At 22.2% G+C, this 12,459-nt stretch overlaps 1 protein-coding gene across 8 annotated transcripts in view; it reads left to right on the top strand.

The window, feature by feature from the left end:
- LOC129611095 (potassium voltage-gated channel subfamily H member 7-like) overlaps positions 1–12,459 on the top strand; it is a 144,435-nt gene that overhangs the window by 96,925 nt on the left and 35,051 nt on the right. For 6 of the 8 annotated variants that reach the window (XM_055524040.1, XM_055524036.1, XM_055524043.1 and 3 more), the window contains 3 exons: positions 389–564; positions 2,393–2,476; positions 8,584–8,652. In XM_055524040.1, the coding sequence (XP_055380015.1) occupies positions 389–564; positions 2,393–2,476; positions 8,584–8,652 (329 nt within the window). The remainder of the gene's footprint in view (positions 1–388; positions 565–2,392; positions 2,477–8,583; positions 8,653–12,459) is intronic. The other 2 variants (XM_055524037.1, XM_055524041.1) reach the window with 2 other exon arrangements.

Here is a 12,459-nt window from a genome sequence, read left to right as displayed (position 1 = left end):
AACAATACCCAACTCAACAATACTTACAGTACGTATATTAATTGGAATTTTTGAACAAAATCATTCTAGAAAATAATATCAACTTTGAATTCAGTTTAAGGGAATTTTGTGCAGTTCTGGTAACAAGAATATTTACCTTGTTGTAATTATAATTAATTATAATTAATTTCAAAATGTAGAAATAAAATTTTTTCTAACGAATCAAATTCTTTTTTTTTTTTTCAATTTTAAAAATATTCAACTTAAACTTTTTGAAAAAAAAAGAGAAATATTTTAAATGTAAATTTTAAGGAAAAAAAAAATAAAATTAAAAAATTTTAGTGAAAAAAAAAAGAAACCGAAAAAAAAGACAAAATACCAAATTTTTTTTTAAATTAAATTATTATAGGAGCAGCTGGTCATCAAGCTAGGCAATTTTTTCCATGTGTTTCTTCAGAAAGTGATCTCCAGCGTTATAAAGCGATTTCATTCCGTCAAAATTCATGTATTATCGAACCACATCAAAGAACAACCAGTTCATCACTGTCAAATGTGCCTTCAGATATGAAATCAGATAAACAAAAGGTAATTTCAATTTGAATAATCAAAAACAGAAATATAAATGGAAATTCTAACATAAAATAATAAAAAATACAAAAAAAAAAGAAAAATAAAATATATAAATAGAATTAATTTAAAAGTGGCGAATTGAAATGGTTAAAATTTATGGTTATTTACCAAAAATAATGAAAAATAAAATTCTGGAATAAGAAAAATTAAAAATTTAATTTCAAAAAATAAAAAAAAACAAATAGAATTTTATCGAAACCTTACTCAGTTCGCTCCTTTTAACAATATTTATTATTTTCGAAATATGTATAAAATTTTGTAAATATTTCGAAATTTGAAATTTGATTTTTCGAAAAAAGAAAATTATTTTTTTTTTGTCTTTAATTTACTTTTGCTAAATAATTATGTACCTTTTATACCTACTTTATAATTATTATATAAAAAAAAAATATTTTTTTAATTAATTTAATAAATATGAGCTGTTTGGCAATATTTTGAATATAATTTTTGTTATAAAAAATAATTAAATTTCTTTTTCGAAAATCGCTTAGTGCTGTAAGAATTTTTTAAGAAAAATAATTTTTTTTTTCCTTTTACTTAATTTCTTATTTTTTTTTGTATATTTGATTTCAAAATCAAATTCTTCATTTCTACAATACTAAACCGAAAAAGACAAAAAAAAAAAAGAAAAGAGAAGAAAACCAAAAATTATTTTATAAAATAATTTAATTTCAAATTTATTATAATTTTTTTGTTTTTTGCAAACTATTTTTTTTTTTAAGAAAATAAAAATTTAAATAATTAGTAAAATTTTAGTAATCATCAATAAAATTATTAAAAAATTAAAAAAAAATCATGATTCTTTTTTAATAAAAAATTATACTTAGAAATCACACACACCATAATTTAATAACATTTTAAGAAATAATTTTGATTAAAAAAAAAATTGCCTTAAATCGGAATATTATTAATTTCCGAAGTAATATCCGAAGTAACTGGATTAAATGTCCAAATTTTAATTGTTTATGGATGTCTGTAAATATTTTCTAGGACAAACTCTCAGTTTACCTTTACTCATTCAATGCTATAGTCTCTTAAAATTTTTTACTTTAATAATTCCCCTAAATGTATGCAATATTTATTTAATAATAATAGAACTTTAATTCTAAATGTTTTTTTTTTTCATTATTCCGAACAAAACGAATATTAAGACTACATTGAGACTAGGCAAAGGAAAATGTGCTATATTGAATGTGCAAACCATAGTTTTAACTCTGATTACTGATTTTTTATATAATAACTGAGTGATCCACATTTTTAACAGCATGTCTAATCAATCTAAGATTTTGAGTGAATTTGGTTTGAAAACAATGTTTTAATTTAATTCCAAAATATTTTTCTTTAAATTTGAATTTATTTAGAAATTTTCGGAAAGAAGGAATCTTTTTAAAAATAATTGTATGAGCAAACTAAGACAGCTTTCAATATGCGCTTATGTAATGGCAATATAACAAATAATATCAAAATTATTTCAAATGAACACGTTTAGTACATAAATATTAAATAATTAAATTTGTAAAATAAATTTCTTTTATATTATTTAAAATTTACATTTTAGTAGGTATATTATTAAGATTATTTAGAATTTAAGTTTTGAATTTTTTTGGGATTTTTGTTTTTATATTTTTACCCCCTTTCTGGTTTTAGTTTTTTTTATTAACATTATAATATTTACTTTTTTTTTTTTGGTTTTATAATTGGTAAAATTTAATTTTTAGTTTTTAAATTAAATTTTATATATTTGTTTTTTTTTCTTTTATACTTTTTTTTATATATTGAACAGCATTTTAGCACGCATAGCACACCAAGAAGTGCAGCTGCTTACATGGAAAAACATGATAAAGTAACGTGCCATTACCCATTCAATGTAATTATCACAAAACAAAAATTTATTAGAATCAAAAAAAAAATCGTTAAGAATCCAAAAAAAAAAAAATTAATAATTAAAATTTTAGTTAGTAAAAATCATTATTATTTAATTTAGGTAAATTTTTCTCCTAAAATAAGTGTTATATTACTGTATGATTGTGTAATATCCGTTGTCGTAAAAATGGTGATGTTCTATTCTTTTTTTTTTTTAAAGATTACTTTTATATCATTTTTATTTTTCAAAAATCATTTATTTACAATATTAACCCATTTAAGTTAGAAATTATTTGCAAGCCAAATTTGGTTTTTGGTTAGATGACTTTTGATTTTTGATCTTTCCAGGAGCTTTTTTAAAAAGCCTCGAAAATATTTCTACATATCAGCAATTTTTTGATTGTTAGGCTTAACATTTATTTGAATTTTTACGGGAATTTTCGTATTTTGAAATGAAAATGTTTCTTTAGACGAAAAATATATAATATGCTGATAAAAAAAATAGTTCAAAATGAAAAGTAGTTCGATGACACTTTGTGATTATCCATGTGATGTGATGTGAAATTTCAACAATTCTTCATAAATATTTCATTATTTACGCTATAATTCCAGAATATTTTTCATGTTAATTCCAGAATCTTAAAATGGGCAGAAGACTTAATTAATAAAAATCTATAATTTCTATATTTTTAATAGTTAAATTTTCAATAATTCAATTACAACCCACAAGGTTAATAATATTTTGAAATTGCTTTTGAAAAATTCGGAATTAAATGGGTTAATAAAATTTCTTTTTAAATATAATGTTAGTATAATGTTTTAGTTTGATTCCACTAGTTCAATTTATTACATAATATTTTATGTACCTGTGTATGTATGAATATTTTTTATAAAAAAAAAAAACAGAAAAAAAAATATTTAATTTTATTTATGTTTTAAATCTTATATGTGGTATATGCAGGATTCTCTATATAAAAAAAATTAATGATATTATTTTGAAAATAAATTATAATCACAATCATTAAGTAATTAATTTCAATAATAGTTATTTTATATATTAGTATAACAATATTTATATATCTACAAATATTTAGTAGAAATATAATGTTCTCATGGAGTCGATTAGTGATAATCGGATTGATATATATATAAAAAAAGTAATATTATATTTGGATAATAAATTAGAAATTGCAATTATATATTGATTATTTAGGCGATATTATAATTCTGATATTAATTGTTAAATAGGATATATTTGGGTATCAAATAAAATACTTACTGTGTATCTGCAACATTTCAAAGAATAATAAAATATTTTCTAGGTCATGTAATAGTGATAATCTGTGTAAATGTGTGATTCAAGGTAAATGCAAAGTAATAAACCAAGTATATTTCGGTGAAACTAAGTAATTAAGCACAATCTTCATAACAGCATAATATAACTGATATTTTTTTCGACACTTTCGTTATTTTTCTGTAAAATATCTAAATATATTTTTTTTAAGGCGTTTTGGAAAGGAAAATTATTTTTAAAAGGTCCTCTATATCTGTAAACGTATTACAATTTTTTCCATAAAATATTTATAACTTCCATGAACAAATTGAGTTTCGAACTTTATTTTTTATTATTTTCGGCAATTTAAAGAATTTATTGAATTTAAAGAATATTCTTGTACTTCTTGTAAATATTTGGTAAATGTTTTTCCAGTCAAATTTTGAATTTAGTTACCTAATTCAATTAAGTATTCAATTCAATCAAATATTTTTTTATGTGTCCTGAGATATGAATAGAAAGAAAATAGAAAATAGTTTCCTTTTCTCAGACGATCTATGATATTTCGGCAAATAAATTCTCAATAATTTCTTGTTCATGTCTAAAGGCATAGTTCTGTTTTCCCAGTTATAATTTAGTTACAATCATTTAAGAATGGGTCGTACAATTGTTTTCGAATATTTACTTCAACTTAACTTAGGTTAACTAATAAAAATGTGCTCTTTATTTCAATTTAATGTTCATAAAATAGCCGACTGTGTGCGTGTATGTATGCTTATAACTTTCTACATTTTATATATGTTCGTAAATTCTACTTTATATTATACGAACAAATTCAGTGAATATCAAGTTATTAATTTATTTTCATTTGAATGTTTCTAATACAAAATTGCACATTTTCTCTTAAATTTTATAACTTTTTTATACAAAGTTATGGGTTCTAAGTGAATTGAAATCACTTTTGTGAATTGAGTTTTTTTTATTAATTTTTTCAAATTGAATATTTTTAACATTTCGGAAATTCTATAGGTGTGAATTGTTCTGAAAATATTGAATACATAAATAACAAGAAAAAAAAGAAGAACAACAAAATTATTTTATAGATTCAATGTTGAAGCATTTAAATAAATTACATTTTCATTATTTAAATGGAAAATATCATTACATGTAGATATCAAAATAAAATACTTCGAAAAGTATGAGTATTTTTGGGCGAATTTTGGTCATGAAAAGAATTTATTATATACTGTACAAATGGTACAAATTGTACAATAATACTTTAGTGTTAGCATGGTATACGATTATAAAACTATTTTATGTAGTATCTATTGCATAGGTAAATAAAATTTTTGAATTTTGAAGTTGGAATCACTCCTGTTTAATTAAAAATTAAGGTTATATTATTGGTAAGTTCCCATTTGATAGAAATTTTGGTATAGGATCTGTTAAATATTACAAAATTTTATTGGATTACAAATATATTATAGAATACCATATACATTTATAAATTAATATAGCAAAATTTGTTTCACTGATTTTTTATTATTAATAATAATGTTAGGAAAAATTTTTGCTTAAAATTAAATTTTTCTTCAAATTCTTTAAAGTATAATGACACCTATATGATTTTTCATTTTACTATAAAAAAAAACAAATTTCTAATCTGTGCGTATAGCTCTTTGCTTTAACTCTTTTTCCTATATTTTATATTCTATAATGGAACATAATAATGTCGTTACAATACCATATAGAATTACTGTGGGTTATAATTGTTATGCTTGAACATTTTATAATAATATGCTTTGGCTTTTGTAATATATTAATATTAAAAGGAAATATCTCATGCTAATTAACTTAATTATGCACAAGTTATGCACCTAAATTTTTAAAAATGAAAGCTTTCTATGCTATTATCTTTATATATAATTTTATATATAGCATAAAATAACTTATAATATTTTCGAAATTTTAAACAACATAGTATTTTCACAATATACAACACCATACATAGATTACACAATAATATTACTTTTACTGGATTTACAGTCAGCAAGGAATATAAAATTATAAATTTAATTATTCAAATAGTCACAGATGAATTTGGTTATTACACTTAAATATAAAATAATATTTCTATTCTAGTATAAATTTATGGTTGTAGAGTATTGGAACTTTTACAAAAAAAATAGTATGGTATTAAAAAAAGTTTCATTTTAAGAATAGGTATACTCACTTCATTTCTGGGAATTTCCAACAGTATTTTAGAATTAAATCTCAATATCTACTGATTATCACTAAGTTAATTTCATTGTTGTTAATTTGTTTTTTGTAAAAATGAAATAAGATTATTTCTTCTTAAATAATTTCTTGCTGGTTCAGAGCTTTGATTGTCTAATAAGCTAAAACAATAATGTTTCCATGATCAACTGCAAAAAAATTGGGTTTTAATTTTTTTTTTCGAAATATAAAGGTGAAGTTTATTATAAACGTCAATTTCTTGTAGAATTTAAACTGCCCTTTAAGGTTAAGTCATATTAACAATTTGTGATCAAATATACTTGATTGCGTTCTTATATGTTGTTCTCTCTATAGGTCTATCGAATTTATTTCCTTAACCTCCTACATCATAAAATTTTTTACCATTACACAATTGTGAATTCTTTAATTTTTTAAGATTTTGAACGTAGAATTCAATTTTGTAAAATTGCGATATATAAAAAGCTGGATCCCAAGCTATTCGCAATATTGAGTGTAACATTCTGTTATACATTAATCGATAGTGAATTCAATAGTATTAGATTGTTAATATATCTAATATTCGAATAATTAACTTTCAATTTTTTCAAATATTTTTCTAAAAAAACCGAGAATTATTAACTATTCAACTTACTTGCGGTATAATAACCTTTATAGGATTTTGAGTTTTAGGTATATTACTTGTTACTTTTTAATTTATTGGCCTGATTTTATGGAAATTGTATGACTGTAATATTATCTTTTTCTACTGTATATTTTCTCGAACACTGTCTTAGGCTATTTCAATTGAATATGTAAATAATATCAACGTCAAATAATTTTTTATTATATAAATTATATAAGTATTACAGTTTATCTGTAATTTATACAAAATTACAATTTCTGTACTTAATATGTAAGTAAAATTTTTATATTTATACCTATATGTATTGAAAAATTGTTGAAAAAATCATAAATTTTAGTACAAGACCAAATACATTATTGTACATACAATTAGTATAAAATATACCTGCAATATAATGCTGGTATGTTACAAATATACATAACTGTGATATTATATAACAATTTTTCATAACAAATTGCACGTGCACAAATCTTATTGCATGTTTTTTTTTTTTTTTTTGTGAATTCACTTATGTAAATACAAAATTGAATTTATCTTGCAATAAAATATTCTGAAATTATTTTTTGTATATAAAATTTATAAATAATATGAAATCAGAATATTTTTTTCCGTTAAATACATATATGTAAATAATGTATGTACATATTATATATAGGCATGTACATACAAACGGAGTAAAAAATTTATGTTTTTTAATTTAATTTTACTTTCTTTTATTAAAATATGCATGAAGAATATTTTGTACAGGTTTTATATAATATTTTTATAATTATTATACTGAGCATGTAGAGTGGTACACACCATATAATGTAACAAATATATATGTAAATAATAATTATTAATAAAGAGTAAAAATATATGAATTCATAGTTTCTGATGGAAAGGAAACACTCTTATTAATAATTGTGATTAACATTAAACTTTAACACGAAGGGCTCGATATTTCTTATAAATTAGTCGAAAACTATTCCATTATTTTAGTAAAATTTTGGATAATGAAGTTTATAATTGGAAAATAATACTCTGGTTGAGTGAATTTATAAAGCAAAATATTAATTTAATTACTTTATTGCGTATTCTACGGTTAAAATTTTAATTTCTCGAATGTCACCTATTTCTTGTTGATTTACTAAATGAGAATCTTATGGTTGCTACATACACTCTTGCAATAATCATAATATGTGGATTGATCTTCCTTTAAAGTGGGATCAATCCACATATTATAATATTATGTTGAAATTTTTCAGTAGCTATCTCATCCTTGTCTAATAATACTTTTTGGCCCCTGAAATTTTTCAGTACTTATCTAACTTATCTGAATAATTTATTTTTGGCCTCTAAGACACTTAGAATACCTTAGAATGGTGATACACTCTGTATGCTTTCTTTTTTTTTAATATTATTTACTTTTCAAATTCATTATGTACATGAATACATATATTTGTATAATATTTGTATATAAAAGTGTATATTATTTATTTTTTATACGAATAGAACATATTTATGAGCATATACAATTTTATATTATAATATACTTAATATACTTATGTTATTTGTACATTCTATATTTGTTTTTTTTTTTTTTTTTTTTTTGGAAGAATTATATTTACTCAAATTTCAAATTAAAATTGCATATTTATTAAAATTCGAAATGAAACTGATATACTAAATTATATATTATATATTATTAAAATATTTATGAAAAATATTATATTATATAATAAATTTTTGTTGTTATTATTTTAATATTTTATTAATACATTATTTATAATGAAAATTATGTATTATTTTTATAATATTTAATATTTAATTTTATATACATATAAAAAAATTAAAACTGTATTTTATTTTCATTTCTTTACTCTCTTTTTTTTTTCTCTTCTCTCCTTTATAATAACTTAATATTGTTTGTTGTGTGTCAAAAACCGTGTTATATGTTAAATTGATATATAAAAAGGATAATGGATCAGCAAAGTTTTTTCAAGGGAGTCGCCATACGCCAAATATGGGAGAAAAGGTAGCACAGGTAAGTTTATTAAAAAAAATATTTTCTATATTTATTATGATAATTATTAATTCAATAACACAATTAAATTAAATTTTGAAGATGATCAGTAAATGGAAAATGAAAATTAATAATTAATTTTCAGAAAATAATTTTATAAAATGTATAGTATGCTATATTTTCTCTAAAGAAAATTTCTTGGAAATATCCAATTGTAAGGCAGTAAAAAGAAACGTAATTTAAAAGATATTCTGATAATGGCAATGAAAACCAAATGAAATCTCTGTAACTTTAATATAGAAATTGTAATTATGCTCTGAAAATAAAAATTTTTAATAAGATTGGTTATATTTGCATATGACGTCGATCGATCATTGGACTCATTCAAGTTAAATATTATATATTTATTTTGATATGAATTTCTATATCTGGATTTCCTATATGCTATTAGATATCGTCTTTTGAGTTTGGTTATGTAGATTAAAATATTATTTTATTTTAAGCTGCGGTTGGATAAAATTCTTATTCATAATACACAATTCTCAATATTTTAAAAAAAAATTATGCAAGCAATGAACTTAGTTTTAAATTAATTAATTATAAAAAATTAATTTTAATTTAAATAAAGAAATTTAATTATTTTCACGAAATTTTTCAAACATCTCTTACAAAATTTTATTAATAGTGTCTTAAAAATATTATGGAAAACCTAAGACTCCTTAACATTTTTTTCTACTATAAAAAAAATAAAAATCAAATAAGAACAAAATTTAACACTGGAATAAAACGAAAATAATTATGAACGAAAGTTTTTTTTTTTGTTAAATTGGAAGGAGGATTTTTTTTTCATTTATTCCTTAGATTGTTTTCCTACCTAAATGCTCTGACAACAGTCCATTTTACTGAAAAAGTATTAATCACAAGAAATGCGCGTTTTCCTTGTTAATTTATTATTATTTTTTTTTTTAGACTTATTTTATATTGCCCCACTTTTGCCTTAATTTTTAGAAAGAGAAATTAAGAGTAAAAGAAATTACAAAAACAAAAATTTAAATCTGTGCGTGTTTTCCCAGACTAATGTTTTTTTTTCGAATTGGGCAGTAAGTAATAAGTAATTTACTTTTTTTTTAGTTACTATTTTGTTAAAGGAAATTGTATAACGGTTATAATGGTATTTAATTATTCCTGCTGAAAAATAAACAATATTTGTCGGTTCATCCCTACTGGTACAATTTATCGTGTCTTATTGAAATATGTTTATTCTTACCTTATACATTATTAATCAAACATGTATTTAAAATATTTTGCGTTGAAATACGGTACTGAGTCAAATAATTGAAAATTATTTTTAACCACCTTCTTCGGTAATTATGCGTTTATTATTCGATATGCACACTGATATTCTATAATTTTTTAACATTACCATAAAAATTTAAAATTTTTTTTGTATAAAATGTCTTTGTTAGGTATTTCATTTAATAAAATGCGAAAAAAATTTTTGTATATTGTGAAAGCTCTGGTAGAAGTCTATATGATATTAAAACTGTGGTTATTTATAAACAAAATGAGTGCTCTACTGATACGAAACGTATCTATAAAAACCACATTGAAGAACTTGGCAATTAATTTCACATACTCGTAGTAATAATTTGATATTGTATTTTGTATAGGAACTTGACTGTGACCTAATTGTTTGAGTGTTTCGAATTTTGAAATGACAACTTATATCGGGTTTCTTTTTCTATAATATCCTTAGAATAAAATTTTAAATGCCTACAAAAAGAATATGTACAAAAATAAGCAAAACTTGCCTAACATTAAGAAAATTAAAATCAAATTGAACACAGAAAGTCAACTTATACTTATGGTACCTATGAATGTATGAACTTTGTGCCAAAACATACTGCGAAATATTTGTTTTCACGGAATGGTAAATAATGTACTTTCAAAAATCAAAATTTTTTTCCTTTTATTCAGAGACAAGAGGAAAAAATAGTGATTAAAACAAGACTAACATCTTGTGCTACCGATAAACAAAATTTGGTTTATGTTTTTCATCTTGTGCCTCTCTGTTTATAGAGTTATCTGATGAAAAGGGGAATTATTTAAAATGAAAACCTTATGTGCAACAAATTACCATTTTTAAAATAATCATTATAATAATAATAAATATAAAATAAATTATATAGAATTCAATCATATTTTAATTTGTGATTCTAAAACTTAATTTAAAAAATTATTATTCTCACTTAAATTATACCGTAGCGTTGATTAAAGAAATCCTCAACGAATTTGTTAAAGCGAGAAAAGAAAGGTCAAAAGGAATTGCATATTTAGCAAAAAGGATTTACCATTTTTTGTTATTTTCAGATTTTTATTTTTTTTTCTAATTTCTTGCCTTAAATATCGGTCAGTTAGTAAATTTTCGCTTTGTGTTAAATATGTTTTTTATTACTTTTCTTCAAAACTATATATACATACATACATGTATAATGCGTCCTTCGTAAATAATTTGTATTGATTTTTGTATACACACATATTATGTATGTAATCATTATGTAAAAAAGAAATGTCGTGACAATTTTGAGTAAGTTTGTAAAAAAATTTATGTATTTGTATGTGTGTGTGAAAATATATTTTTTTTTTACTTTCATTTTTAGAGCATTGATAATCAATAAAATGGTATTTTGGTAGAAAATTTTTCATTTCCTTTTTTTTTTTGTTTAGTTTTTCCAATTTTTAGTTTAGTTTTTAATTTTCTTCTCTCTTTTCGTTTGTTTGATAATGAAACAAAGGAGCAAACGCTTCGACATTTGAAGTGTTTTTTTTTTCATTTTTGTGGAATATTTTTTTATTATGGGTTTTTTAGCGCCAGACTGGTAATTACCTTATTAAAACTTTGATTTTTATTTTCATCAATTATGAATTTTTTACATACCCATTCATTTATTTCTATTTTATTTTATTTTTTCACATTATTAATACATACTTAAGTGGTATTGTGTAGGAAGGAATGGTAACGGTTTTGATGACATTTTCAAATATGAAAATTTTGTGTGAAACTCGAAATTATAAGTTGAAAGTTTTTATTTGTTTAAAATTAAAGTGTAAAATTTTAGATAATTTTTACTAAGTGTCTCTGGATATTACTGACTTCTTCACTGAGCATTGTCCGGTGAAATATCACTCGCACAAACTCGGCAAATCAGACTCCGTCTTGTGTAGGTTCTCCGGGGGTGATGAGGAGACGACGAAACATATTTTTTGTGACCGGTCTAGCCGCCAGAAGTTGCAATTGTTTTGGTAGGGGCTTTCTCAGTGATGTGGAGCTCAACTCCCTGAGAAATATCTACAGGTATTTGCTTGGTACCGGAGTAGTGTAAGTGCGATATGGGAGGGCTACAATAAGCCATGGTTGGCTACGGTAGTCGGAAAGAGGAAATTTGTTTGCCCATATTTCTGTTCAAGGAAATGAAAAAAAGTGTTTCTACTAAAAAAATTTTATTATGCATTTTTTTCAAAATAAATTTGTGAAGATTGCCAAATAGTAGGGGGTGATTCATGCTAAGTCTTTCATAAATAATAATAGATTAATCATCTTATGTAAAAAAATTCTGAAAATCGATTTTAATTTTGAAATTTTTGTAATGTTTTTCAAAAAAAAATTTAATTTGAATTGATTTTGACATCATTTTACAATTAATTTACAAAATTTAGTATTTTTTTTTTGAAAATGTGTCCTAGGTAAAAAAAATGTTCAAATTAAAATAATTTTGTAATTTTTAAAATTACAAAATTGTAAAAAAAACAGACGCGCACCTATGGTAC

The sequence above is a fragment of the Condylostylus longicornis genome, unplaced genomic scaffold (assembly GCF_029603195.1).
Source record: "Condylostylus longicornis isolate FDR11 unplaced genomic scaffold, ASM2960319v2 ptg000048l, whole genome shotgun sequence".
Lineage (NCBI taxonomy): Eukaryota > Metazoa > Arthropoda > Insecta > Diptera > Dolichopodidae > Condylostylus > Condylostylus longicornis.
The sequence above is the reverse complement of the archived record's forward strand: the minus strand, read 5'-3'. Positions and strand labels throughout refer to the sequence as shown.